Source organism: Tachypleus tridentatus, chromosome 3 (assembly GCF_004210375.1).
Source record: "Tachypleus tridentatus isolate NWPU-2018 chromosome 3, ASM421037v1, whole genome shotgun sequence".
In the NCBI taxonomy this organism is placed as follows: domain Eukaryota; kingdom Metazoa; phylum Arthropoda; class Merostomata; order Xiphosura; family Limulidae; genus Tachypleus; species Tachypleus tridentatus.
This window is the reverse complement of record NC_134827.1, coordinates 70,522,897-70,537,300: the sequence shown is the minus strand read 5'-3', so window position 1 is coordinate 70,537,300 and position 14,404 is coordinate 70,522,897. Positions and strand designations below refer to the sequence as shown.

The 14,404-nt window shown below is 31.2% G+C and overlaps 1 protein-coding gene across 22 annotated transcripts in view; it reads left to right on the top strand.

The window, feature by feature from the left end:
* LOC143247118 (la-related protein 4-like) overlaps positions 1-14,404 on the top strand; it is a 41,237-nt gene that overhangs the window by 14,550 nt on the left and 12,283 nt on the right. For 17 of the 22 annotated variants that reach the window (XM_076494641.1, XM_076494636.1, XM_076494632.1 and 14 more), the window contains 7 exons: positions 2,479-2,615; positions 5,535-5,638; positions 7,162-7,326; positions 9,073-9,273; positions 11,171-11,248; positions 11,620-11,708; positions 12,960-13,343. In XM_076494641.1, the coding sequence (XP_076350756.1) occupies positions 2,479-2,615; positions 5,535-5,638; positions 7,162-7,326; positions 9,073-9,273; positions 11,171-11,248; positions 11,620-11,708; positions 12,960-13,343 (1,158 nt within the window). Of the gene's footprint in view, positions 1-2,098; positions 2,250-2,478; positions 2,616-5,534; positions 5,639-7,161; positions 7,327-9,072; positions 9,274-11,170; positions 11,249-11,619; positions 11,709-12,959; positions 13,344-14,404 lie in introns of all 22 variants that reach the window. The other 5 variants (XM_076494637.1, XM_076494630.1, XM_076494645.1 and 2 more) reach the window with 2 other exon arrangements.

Here is a 14,404-nt window from a genome sequence, read left to right as displayed (position 1 = left end):
TCATAAATCAATAATTAAGCATGCTCTTTTAATATTTAAAATAAAGAAATTAACTCATATATAATGTTGAAGTTTGAAATATTATCTAAAATATGATACCAAACTTATTGATTGACATAAATTCAAAATAGAGAAGTTCAGTGCAATTTTGAATGTAAGTCATCAAATGTGCTGGATGACTTATTGAGACTGAAATGTGGTATACTTTGTTAAATTTACATTTGCTGTATAATTTCAGAAATTTGCTGTACCTTTTTACAAACAAATGTACTATATAACTTATCAAAGTATAATTATGACTTGTTAAAACATAATATCCTGATTAGTTAAGAAATGTATGTTGTAATGTGTTCACCATTTTGAAAAGGGTAACCCTTTAAACAGTTTACTGAACAAGTCACTATGACATTCAAACTTTAAACACTTTTAATATCAATGTATGCGAATGATGTTAACCATAATAATAATAATGTTAAAATATGAAGTTTTATAATTACCTACAAAGGTTTAAGCCCTATATTTGAAAAGAAACCTTGTCAGGTTTTGTGTATATGAATGGGGCAGTGAATTTTGTACAGTAGGTATCTGTGACATGTTTGCAATTAATTCAAACAATAAACAGATAGCACACAATCCATTAGTTTCAAATTGTTTTCAAAACATGTTAATTGTATGTACAAAAATTCTTTGAGTATAGATTATCGCAGTTGTATCTGAAACTAAACAATTTTCTTTCTAGCCAAAAATTAATTAAGGCTGATTCAATTACTTTAGAATCCAATTGATCAGACAAATTATTTTTCTCTACTGTTTCTTGCTATACTGTACAACAGATTCACTTATGTTACTCCTTAGGTTATCACATTTGCATCTCAATTTTAAATAATTGTCTACTTTTCTTCAAAGCCCACCCAAACAGGTTCAATTACTTTAGAACACCCCTTTGACTAGACAAGTTATTCTCATCTCTATTAAACTATGAAACTTGCTTTACAAAAATGTTCAGAGTTTGAGTGCAAATAACTGCTATAAATAAATAACATTTTATTAGAATGACAATTAAAATAATGTCATTCCTTCTCTTTAAGATAATTATAACCTTTAACAAAATATTTCTTGGTTTTTCTGAGGATATCTTAGAGTACTGTACATATTGTTGCAAAAATGTCCTTCCCAAGTTGAGTGGATGTGAAACTTGTCTGTTTGTTTGAAAGGTTTAAAACTTAATTTGTTCTTTTTTTAATTTGTGTTGTAACTTGTTAAAAAGTAATGTACAGTGTATTAAAACATGATGTATTTGTTAAAAATGGATATTGTAATTTGTTGAAAATGTGTACTGTCTCTTTAAGACATACTACATTATAAAATTAGTATATTTTAACATTTTAGCTGTGAAAGATACAAAGAAGTCTAAAAAATAGTATAAATTGTGACTAGATTGGTAAACTGAATTTTATGAAAAGGACCATTTCTTCAACAATCCAAGATACTAATAAATTGTACAAAATTTTGTCACTACACAGGTGTACATGGGAAAAAAACAAATTTTAAAGAATGCAAGATTTTTGTCATTTTAGGAACATGTAGATTTAGAATCTGAATGATCTAAAGAGAAACAAGATGCATTATTTATTATCCATAATATCTCAAGCATTTGTTATATACACTAGCTAGTTCCAACAGAAGGCTGTGTTGGGTCTGTGGTCTTTTCTGGAATCGACTGACAGTTCTACATCAAAGTACTCGTACTTGACATTTGATAATGTTCTCCATCCATAAAGAAAATGATTTTATTGAACTTTTAGTATAAAATAAGCTATCATAAAATAGATTTTATTGAAGTATTTCTTTGTAGATGCAGTTATCAATGAAAGTGTCTTACTTTTTGTTGCAACACTCATGAATTTTTCATTAAAGAAAATCTAATTTTTTAATTTTTGTTTCATATTTGAAACTTACTCCTTTTTTGTAATATTTGTTGATAAATCTGAAACATCAATTTTTTGGAAATTTCAGTTTTATTTATTGCTAAGCTTTAAAAACACTGTCTAGTTATAAAGATAATACCCAGTCATGATGGTGATAATTGGTGTTGTAGCTTCTGAGATCTGCATTTTCGACTCGTACATCACATGCTCCATCACAATATAAGATATTCAGGATTCAAAACCAAACTTGCACAGAAATGGCTGATTATGTAGTTACTTTCCTCTTGAAATGATTCGCACCTTTCTCTACTTTTTTTTAACGTAAGTATTAATCAATGTTTTCAGTTAATTTTATTGAATATTTATATAAGGAATAATATGTAACATTAATTAAAAAAAATTTAGGTGTTATTTGCATATAATGTTCAGAACTGCATCAGTTTGTTTTTTATTTCATTTTTTCAGGGAGGGTGTAATGCATAAACTTTTGGATAGGTTTCCTTCTTTCACTTTTTTGCTATATACTTTAGCTATTGCAATTCTGTTTCAGGGAAAATTTGGCCCATGACACATTTCTCGTTTCTCAAATGGATAGTGACCAATATGTTCCGATCATTACAGTTGCTAACTTCAACCAAGTGAGACGCCTCACAAAAGACTTGAAATTGATTGTAGAAGTACTTAGAGGTGAGACTAAATTAAGTTCAATATTTTAATATGGACTGCCTCAGAATCTGTTTAACAGTTAATTTCTGAAGTTAATATCCAGCTGTGCTCTCCTTTCTTCACAATACAGGTCATATTTCAATTAAGTTTACAAGATCATAACAGAGAAGGAATTTTAATGCTCTATGTGAAAACCCCTCACTGTGGATTCCTGTACGTGGTGAGGGTACCTCCCAAGGAAGGTTCTGTTCTTTCAGTTACCTCCTCTGGGATCTAATCATCCACCCATGTGTTTGCCATGTGTGGCAACCTGTGAAGGGGAGGAGAGTGGTTGAGGGGTCCAACCCTAATACACCACTTAGGCCTTGAATTCCTGTAGACGGGCAGCCTTGGGCTAGAGTCAACCAAGTACCAGTGTTGGATGTTTTCAGCAGGTGTTGTGGACATTATATCTGATGCTGGTGTTTAGGTATAGTGCTCACAAAACCCTGGCGTTGCTGCAGTGTTCTTGTTTGACAATGTAGTGCATCCCCTCATAGGGCTCCATGGTGGGTGGGATCAGTGGGCACCAAAATTTCCCTTTCTCTTAATAAAATAGTGAAAAAACAGTCTATAGGTAAACGACCATGCCTTAAAGATTCTGAGCAGAAATCCTCACCACCTGTACCTCATTTTCTTATATTGTATTCACTTTCAGACAAACCTTTAGGGCAAATGTCTCCCTTTTTCATTCAGAAGGGACTAGAGGGACTTGCTGGCTCTCCAAAGTCAGTAAAGAAGCTTCGATCTGGCGACATATTGGTGGAAACATCCACACCTCAACACAGTGAACTCAATATACCTATTGAGGTTGCACCTCATGCTACTTTGAATTCATCACAAGGAGTTGTTGTTGAGAGGGATTTGAAGAACATCCCAGAGTTGGAGATTCTCGCTGGTTTCTCCACCCAAGGAATTTCTGCAGTGAGACATATATCCACTCACAAAGATGGAATTATGGTGCCGACCAATGTTCTCATTCTCACATTTACGTCACCACGCCCACCTGCCACCATCAAGGCAGGTTATCTTAATTGCAGAGTACAGCCATACATTCCAAATCCTCTCCGATGTTTCCAGTGTCAACGGTTTGGTCACTCAAAGACATCATGTCATGGTTCCTTGATGTGTGCTTGTTGTAGTGCCAAGGACCATGATGCCTATGAGTGTGAAATGGACCCTCATTGAATCAGTTGCAATGGCTCTCACCTGTACTACTTTCATTCTTGCAGCATTTGAAAACGATTCATAACATTACTTATCCTGAGGCTCAAAAATTGCTATCCACCACCTAATCTCAAACGTATGCTGCTTTGCTCCACAACTACAGTGGGAGTGCAAACCAGACAAATCTCTGTGTGCCTGCAAAAGAATCTTTTTCCAAACAAATGAAAACTCTTTTGACCTCCACAGTTAAAAAAGTTGATGAATCTGAACATCTTTCAAACCATCCCACCATTCCTATTTATACAGATGGTTTGAAATCAGGTGACTGTGGGCTCTGCCATAGTTTATTGTGGTTCAATGGTTGCGTGCAGAATCCCCTCTACAGCTTCTGTGTTCACTGCTGAACTGTATGTCATTTCTTTTGCCCTGGATCACATAGAAGCTAAGCAGTACTCAAACTACACTATATATACTGACTTGCTTAGTTCTCTGCTGGCCCTGAAATTGCTTCACATTGAATCACACCCTGTTCTCACTGATATTCAAAACCAACTGGCCCATTTCTCTTTAACGTCTACTTCTACCCAGTTTTTCTGGATATCGGGCCATGTTGGTATTCGCAGGAATGAGCTCACCGACACTGCAGCTAAGTCTATCTGCTCTGGCAATATCACTGCCGTGCCTGTCCCATACATGAACTATGGTCCAGTATTCAAGGCTTGGCTCTGTGCCAGCTAGCAGTCGACTTGGAGTGAGCAACGGATATAACAAGCTTTTCCAAATAAAAGCTTGGCCATCTTCCTTCCATAAGGATCGGAAAGAGGAAGTTGTTCTAACTAGACTACACATTGGTCACATTTTTTTAACTCATTGTTTTCTTTTATCTGCAACTAGTGTTGACAGCTGAAAGCCTTACTTGCTTTGCCATAGATACAATAAAAATACCAAAGTTACAGATAATAGGTTACAGTTGAGTATCTTAAGTTAGTAGAACATCAACAAACACATGTGTTTTGGTGTAAGCAGTTGGTAATTTGTATATTGTCAGGACATCATTTTAAGGACTTGATCAAACTTGCACTTCTTAACATTGTTCAAGAAAAATAAATAAATACTCACCTGAAAATTTCAAGAGTGTGTATAAAAAAATCAGTACAGCAAATATGAGGATTTCAGTTGCTTTGATCAAGTAGCAAACTTACTTTCCAGCCAGTGTGATTTGATGATGTATGTGTTAATTGATGTACTTTAAAACAAATTTCCATCAGACATCAACATGTTGCTGTAATTTGTCAGTATAATGCATTCAGCTAGTAGAATAAAGCCAGTCAGTATCAATCTTACATGAACATTCACAATGATAGAACAGGTGTAACAAACAACTTATTTTGTCATAAAATGTAACATCAACACAAGGCAAACCAAGCTCATACATACATAAACATGATTTTTTCAGTTCAGTTTTTATACAACATGACTTTCAAAGATGCTGTATAGGAAGTTGTATTTTTGTATGGCATGATTTTGGTGAACAAAGTAAAGAAATTGCTCTCCTTGATATATTTGAAAGAACACTTTATATTAATTAAAATGAAGCACTGTAATGACTAATTATTTTGAGTCATTAAACAGTTTGACTCAAAATATGAAAAACTTGTTATAAACTAGTTAATAGCATTGAAATCTATTAATGTTTACTTTTTTGCTTTTATTATCTTATTTTTTAAAAACTAGAATCACCTAATGTACAAGTTGATGAGGCTGGTGAAAAGGTTCGTCCAAATCATAAGTGCTGCGTCTTAATTCTTCGTGAGATACCAAAAAATACTGCAATCAAGGTAAACAATTTATTTAACCTTTCAATACAGGTTCAATCAAATTCAGCAACTTTGTGACCTCCGTACTTGTATAAAGTCTATATATTTGATTCTACTAACTTTTCATTTTGTTTGAGTATCTTCACAAAATTTGACAGTCTTTCACATCTAGAAAATCATATTTTTTGAAGTATTTTAAAAAAATAAAGATTTGTCTGTGATTTTCATGTGAACATTAAAAATACTTCATTTCAAGAATCTCAAATTTGATTTGTGTAATTTCTCAGATGGCACAGTGTTCAGATTTACAATGCTGAATTCAGTGGTTTGATTTCAGTGGCTACAGCACATAGCCCCATGTGACTTTGCTACAAGAATACATGCACTTGTGTAATTTCTAAAACCTCCAAAGTACATTTCAAAAAATTGTTTTCAGTACAACTGTATATTTTGTCTGTTTCAGACAAGTTAACAGACCTCATAACCACCAAAACAAATTGAAATAAATATGAATTATATTTCTAATTTTTCTATCTAGAATGACATCAAATTGTTACATGAAACTACATTCATTTATCCTAAATAGCTTTAAACTTGTAGCAGTATACTTCTGTTTATAATTTCCCCCTTCCCCAGTTGTGTCTGACAACTGTTCATGCCATCATTATGAGTTGTAAATCACTTGGGGCATGAGCTGGTCACATGCATGCTTCATGAAACTAATCTAACTTTAACTAACATAGAGATCCATATTTTTACATTTTTGGTACTTGTATAATAATAATAATAATAATAAGTAAAAGAATAAACATGAAAAACAATAAAGGTCTTACCCAGGTTTTATTTTTCCTTGTGGTCAACTGTCAATAAAACTTAACCCTACTTTTTTATACTAATGGTAGTAATGCATTAAATTTTGATTTAATTAAATAATGCATCAAATAACAAAGAATAATAGAATGCAAAAAGTAGACAATTTATTCTAACTATCATAATTTTTCTGGCTTTCTAACCATGTGGCAAGAACCGTTGCAAGATCATCCAAGTTAGTTATCTTTCCCGTGGAAACAAAACTTATACTAACAGTGAAATTAACAGTTCTCCATTTTAGGTGTGAATCTCATTATATTTGTGTGTATTATACCAATTACAGTAGGTTTCTAAGAAGTATTTTATAACTGTACATAAATCTAAATGTGACGTTTATCATGTTGTGGAAATTTTGGTTCATATTGAATAAGGAAAGTAATTGTACAGTGTGAGCAGTTTAAAATGTAATCAGTTAGGTAAACAAGTAAAACATCTTAAACTTTTACCATTAAGTAGTGACAAAAACAACTTTCTCTACCTTACAAAACAATCTTTTCTGCAACCTGTGATATTGTACAGTTGGTTATCTCATGAGGATTGACTAACAGTATGATTTTATACCATAAAAAAAATGTTTGATTAACATTACAATTTCTCGTTCTAGTCTTCTCAGATTTGTACTTTTTTGCTTAGATATTTGTAAAAATTGGGCACTTTGTACCATACCCTTACAGGATATTGAAACTTTATTTGGTGGTGAGGGATGTCCGAAGTTTGCCAAGTGTGAATTTGTCCACAACGATAGCTGGTATGTGACATTTGACTCTGATGAAGATGTACAAAAGGCGTATCGTTACCTTCGAGAAGAAGTTCGTAGTTTTCAAGGCAAACCAATTATGGTATGTTTGCTCTCTGGTGCAGAATCATATTCCATACACTGGGGTTTGGTTGCATTTTACTAGATAGTGATGATCAAATCACATTATTCAAACAAAAAAGCTCAAAGTTTGCAGTTTGTGTTGATAGGTGACTGTATTTTCTTTCTTTTCATCTAGTGATAGCTTATGTTTAGCTTTCACAAACCATTACATTTAGAAGAAATTATATGAAAATAAGCCATTCAAATGAAAGTTATCTGATGAAATAAGGTGGTGGATGGGGTAATTTAAACTGTTTTTATTGGGAATATGTTAAATTCTCTACGTGCATTTAGAATTTTGTAAGGAATGCTTTTAAATAATCTCTCAAATTGATCATATTTATCTCTTTCAACATGGACAGGCATTGTAACCATTTTGTGCTTGTTATAGTCTTTATGCTATAACCTTTAAATTAGTAACCATATATTTATGAAATTTTGCAGATTATCAGTAAACATTAAGACTTTCATACACAATATTTTTAAGTTTTAAATTTTTTATGCAATATTTTCCCTTATTCCTTTTTTCTTTTCAATTGTTGACTATCCAACATGCAAAGCAATTTTGATTTTACAATTAAAAATACTTTAATGCATCAAAAATGTACAAATTGCATATGCAAAATCTTTATAATATGCAAATAATTATCAATTGTTTATTAAGAAAACATATTTTATCTGTTATTTTCAGTATTGATTCTTTGTACAGGTTCTGTCAATTTGACCAACCTCATAACCACCATTAAAAATTAGTAAATGAATATAAATTATGCTTTTTTATTTTAGAAGGACTACAAATTATAACACAAACATAAATGTTCAGTCTAAATAGCTTAAATCTTAGTGTTATGTATATATTATTTTTATTATATTGACCTTTCAGCTGTGCCCAGCTAACATCACAGAAGTTACAATGACAATGTGCATGTCATTGTTACGGTATCCAAGAATATAAAAGTGGTCTTTACAAAGTCTTGGCAGTGTTTTAGTGGACTAGTATTTTGTGATATCCAGTTGCATTTCAGTTATAATACATTATATATGCATATACATTTTACTATTTATCAATAATTTCTTTATTTTGCTTGAAACATAGAAAAGTAAATAAAGAAATATAGCAAATAATCTCTTCTAGTTACAAACTCGTGGAATTTCACATGTGGAGGATGTGAAAATTTTTTGGGGTTATTTATACACACACACACACCCATTTTAAACAACCAAAAATATTATAAGTTTGGATCTGAAAAAAAAGTGTAGTTTCAAGTAGAGTAAAGACAACCTACCTGCTGAAATCTTGGATCATCTATTTATATGGTACTTTTTTGTTCATTACTGATTATTATACATACAGTATCTATCCATTATGTGCTGTTTGGGGGAGCTCATTATCTAACCATTACGTTTAAAAGAAGACTTAATTTGTAATTACAAACAATGTTCTTGAAAGGTAGAAATTGTCTAATTGGCTCAGATGTTAGGGTACAAGTTAATTAGGGATTCAAGCTTTTACTCAGATTTGCTTTTCTTGAGAGTACTGATGTAATATTAAAGTTCATATTTTAGTATTGATGTCTATTTTTCTAAAAATGTAACAATGCATGGGCATTACTTCAGGTGGTTACAAGTGAACTTTTATTCAAATGAACAAAAAAAAAGCTGACTTAAGCTTGACATTTTTTTAGATTTAAAGCTAAGAAAGTAAGACTTTTGTTCAATTGCATAGGTAAGGATTAAGGCCAAGCCAATTGCAAGAGCACCATTAATCCCACGTTATAAGAATGGCTTGAGATGCCAAGGTCCTATGGCCTCCTCTGTCAGTGATCAGCAGGAACCCACCACATCTATTCAGCAGCAGTGGACAGAACAGCCACAGCAAGGATTATCATATACAAATGATCCCTCTTTATCTTATGGCAACCAGCAAGTTAGTGTATTAAATCTTTAGTAGTTAGTCAAACCCTCAATGAATCTTTTAGCCAATGATAGTACACCGTTTCTTTTACTTGATAGATTGCCCCTCTGGTTGGGAACATTTTTTACCAGAACTTTGTGTGTTGTCTGTCATTATCAAAATGTATGGATTATGATTTTGGAGTTGATCTCTTTCACTAGCACAAACTAATGAAGGAAAATCATACTAACAAGTGGCTAAGTAAGATCAACTAGTAGTATTTTGAAACTGTATTATATCTATATGTGATTACTTAAGTTTTTCTTATCAGTTGAGTGCATGAGATTATTACTAATTACATCAGTTTGAAGAGTGTGATTAGAGTTAAGTCATCTCGTGTAAAGTCCAGCAAAACCTAACAAGAAAGTTACTCAAATGTAACTCTTTAAACTCTTAATTTTATACATTTTGAATTGGAATTATTTTAATGATATCCTAATGATTATTACCATACCTTATAAACTTTCTAGTCTATTAATAAAAAGTAGATAATAACATGGTTTGGATTAGTTTTCAGCCAAAAAGACATAAATGTTATTAGATGCTGACATCTGCACAGGTTTAGAGAGTTAAGGTTGTCAGTCACTTTTGATTAATTATTAGTTTTTAACACCAATGCTCAAATGAGTAGAATAATTGTTTGTACCTTCTCTTGTGGCTGTTGCTTGCATGTTCTAACTAACTTGGCTTTTGGTCTTGAAAACTTTATGTAAGTAAAAACAGAATATACTCATTACTGGTTAAATTATATTACAAATTAGTAGTTTTCTTTGATCAGAATTTGATGTTGATAAAAGTTCATTGTTCTTGATGTTTGAGATGTTTTTTTCTAAGTTATTTGTTCCAATACTAATTAATCTAATTTATAAAAAAAACAACATTTTTTTGATGTTCCTTACTCTTATCCTGTAAATTATCACACCTGTATTAATTCAGAAAGTATAATACATTTCTTAATCATGTGCAAGTTAGCTTACCACAATCAGGTTAATTCAAAATGTATAATATATTATGTATATATATCATTTTAAACTTATACTTTAGCTTACAGTATGTACCAGACTTGTTCACTTCTTTCTTACAATATATGCTACACTAACTTGCAGAGCATAATTTCTGATGAACCTCCTACTTACAACACTGTAGTAATATTACCATTTTCCATTCTAGTAAGTTGCTTACACTTTTTTATTTTTGGTAGTTTTCAGTAGTATTTTCAAATATTTACTTGCAAGGTATATTAAAACATTTTGCATGGAAGAAACTTAATTTCTGTTTATTGATTTTCTAAAGTTAATCATTAGAACTTTTAAACTTTCTTTTATGGCCATCAACATTATTTTTAATATGCAATGCAAGCAGGTATGTGTAATTTTATTAAAATTAAGCCCACTATTGCCTAACATTTTGCAGTATTATACAAGCTATATGAAATCCTCAGCAATTGTTAAACATAAGAAAATTAAGGTTATTTTAAAAAACCTAATATGAAACATTTAAATTTGAATGAAACCTTGTAGTAAAATTGTTTAAACATTGAGTGAAGCCTTGTGTTAAAGTTCTAGTAATATTAGACTGTTTTAAGCATTACCTGAAAGTCTTGTTAATATGATACTAAAATCCATAAACCTAAAACTAGTTTTATTTTTCAAACATTTCAAACTAATTTGAAACTTAACATATTTTTGTTGATTATTTAATATGTAGCATTAACTTGATATTTCCTTATGTTTGTGTTTTTTGCACTCAAAATGAATATCTGTCAGCTTACAATTGAGTACACTCTCTAAGAGTAAAGTATGTGCTGTAATGTATTGGAACTGGTAAGCTGTTCTGGTGCAAGTTCTAACATTTGTAACATTCTTCTCAGGTCTTCCCTCCATTTTATCCACCTACAATGCTTCAAGCTTGTGCTCCTCCTGCTCCATCAACTTTTGAATTTGGAACTGTAAGCATTTTAATACTCAAGAAACATTATCAGAATTCTTAGCTTAACTTATCAATACAGTTACTTTGGTAATTCCTTATAGTGCTGCATGTGACAACCCTATGATGGTGTAAACAGGGCTACTGTCACACCACTTAGTTTTATACAAACAGCTCCACAAGCTTTCATATTGTTCGCATCCTGTAACGTGTGTTAACTTTTCTAGTTTTATCTGTCAACTGATACAAAAGTAACAGTGGCCTAATTTTGCTTAAGTATTATAACAGCAGCTAGAGCTTGAAGGTTAATATTTGTAAGTATATATGTAGAAGACTGTTTTGTACAAAGATTTAGGTTAACAATTATTCTATGATTACTTCTATATCATTTAGATATTTTTAATGAATGGACTGCCCCCACCAGCTGCTTTTAAGTCATTCAATGGAACAGGAAGACATGGGCTGAATGTTTCATCAGGGAGGTGAGTTAACTTTTTTGTGTTAGCACTTGTTCTGGTATTGCTTTATTGAAATAAAAATAAAAGCACTGGGAATTGGCTTTATGATATTTCATTTGAGATTGAATATTGTATACCTGCTACACTTAGGGTGATGAATAACTTGTTTTACTCTGCAAAACTAGATGGGAGTTGAATAGTTAGTTTATCATAGTAATGAAAAGTAGGGTCTTACTATCTTAGTTAACCAGAGAATGGATATTATTATATTATAAGACTAGAAAAGGTTAATATTGTTACTTAATCAGAATAATGATAGTATGCTCTTATTACTTTCTCAGAGAACTAGAGAATTGGTATGTTATTAAAAGAGGAAAAAAACTGAATAATATTACTTTATCAGACTGTAAGAGAGACATTATTATTACTTCTGAGTATGGGAGATTTATGTATTTTTCCTTATCAGACCAAATGAAGGTGTGATTTTGTTATTTAACAAACTAAAGGAGAGAGATTTTACATGATTATAGAATATCATAAATTACTTTGTTATTACAATAAGATGTATATTGTTATTTTAGTAAAGTAGAGTGGGGTGGATATTATTACTTAAGCTAATATAAAATTAATATTTTATTTATCAGACTACAAGGAAATTGATATTGCTACTTTACTAAAATATGGGAAGAACTATAGTTTGTCTTTCCCAAGTCTACTTCGAGTTAATCTCATTTCCATATGAACAAACATTGTTATTTCATTGCATATATGTGACATTGTATGCTTAGCAACATTCATTCTTGAGATTGTTAGTTGCCCTTGCTGCTGACACTAAGTTTTAGCTGCTCTTTACTAGATCTTTCTACCATGAGGGATGCATCATTATGGAAAAATGTTGGTCTTCAGTTGTAACTAGTAGAATGTATACCTTGTTTTACATTAATAGGCTGCTTCAGAAAGATTTTGAAATAGTCTTCTCAAAGATTGAGATAATAAAATCACAACTGGAAAAAAGCATTATGTACTTCATAAAAGTATTTTATTTTTAACTAAGTAATAGTTGTTATTATGATAGTTAAAAATACTGATTTAATAAAACTGATTATATGAGAAAATGTTGAAAATATGCTAGTAATGTCTCACATACTTTTTTTTGTTTGGCTGATATAACAGGCACGTTTAAACTAAAATTTTTGTAATCAGTATTTGTGGCTAACATAAGAAACAAGCTTAAACTTTGAGAATTTTGTTATTCAGTCTTGTAACTTATTTCAGGAGTAATAAACCCCAAGTTTATCGAAACCAACACAGCAAACACAATTCATTAGGGTTAGAACAGAAGGATGCTCTACCATTCATGCCAAATCCTCCACATGCAGCTACTCCAATGTTGAGTCATGGGTTTAGTGGCTTTGGCTACTTGCCATATCCTTATGGCAATCCTTACAGTTTAGGAATGGATGTGCAAGATATTTTCTCTTATTCCAAAAGATATTCACACTATAACAAGCAAGTTTTAAATTCCCCTTCATCAAATTATGGTACAAAAATATTCAATAAATCTTCAAGTGAAATGAAAGAATCCACGATTTCTAAACTGCCAAACCAAACCAAGTGTACAAATGATTTCCAAGGCAAAGATTTATCTACAAAACAAAGGTGTGTATTTTCTTACATGTAGTTTGATTATAGTAGGTAGACTAATTTAAGTAGAGAAGTAAAGTTAAATAATAATGACAAAGCAGTTCTTTAAATGTGAATGAATAAACTTTTTAAGATATTAAACATCCTGTTATGTTTTGGGTCTACTTGGCCTAACACTGGTGCCAATAAAATTATGATGAAATTAAATATATGAAGTTATTGTATTGAGAGTTTGCATTACTTCTAATATTAACAGCTATGCAAAGAAAATTATAAATTCAAGAAAGTTTCAGTCTCTTTGAAATTGTTTTAGGTCAATCAGACCTAAAATGTAACAAATATATTTAAGTTCTGAATATAGAATGAATGATAAGTTATTGCATAAATAAATATAAGCATACTTTCCCATTTTTTTCCTGATATTAGAAAGATAGAAGTAGGGGGATTGACAAAAAAAAAATTAATTATTCCACACAAGTTGAATCAAAATTTATTATTGTTGTATTCTAGGAAGTTAAAACTAACATCAGAGTTTATTACCCTTATCTAATCAAAAACACCTTAGGTATGGAAAAAAGGTGTGGTCATAAAAGGGCTGAGTATGTAACTTAAAATAATAAAATCAGAGTTGGCAGTGAAATTAGTAACTACACATAAAACATTGATAATGATTTTACAGTAAATATCAATTCATTATTTAGCCAGGCTACACCTTGTTCACACATGGGGCATGATGGTGTTATCCAAGTTTACTGTCATATTCCAGGAAATTTAGTATCTATTCAAAGTTAAGATTAATTGGTTTCTGGATACTAGAAAAACTAGTTAATTTTGATCAGTTGAATTAATTTTGAAATGAAAAATTGTGTAACTTTTTTAAGAACAATCTAGGACTACAGATGCAACTTGAGTACAAAAGTATCTCATAATGAATTTGAAAGCTAAAATCGTTTTTATGTATGCTATAAAAAATTCTTATTGTAAATCTTGAAAGTAAACACTGAGTGAAAGTTTGCTTGACCAATGGCAAACAGTTTGTAAATCAAACTACTCTGCTCACTAGTTTAACACAATAA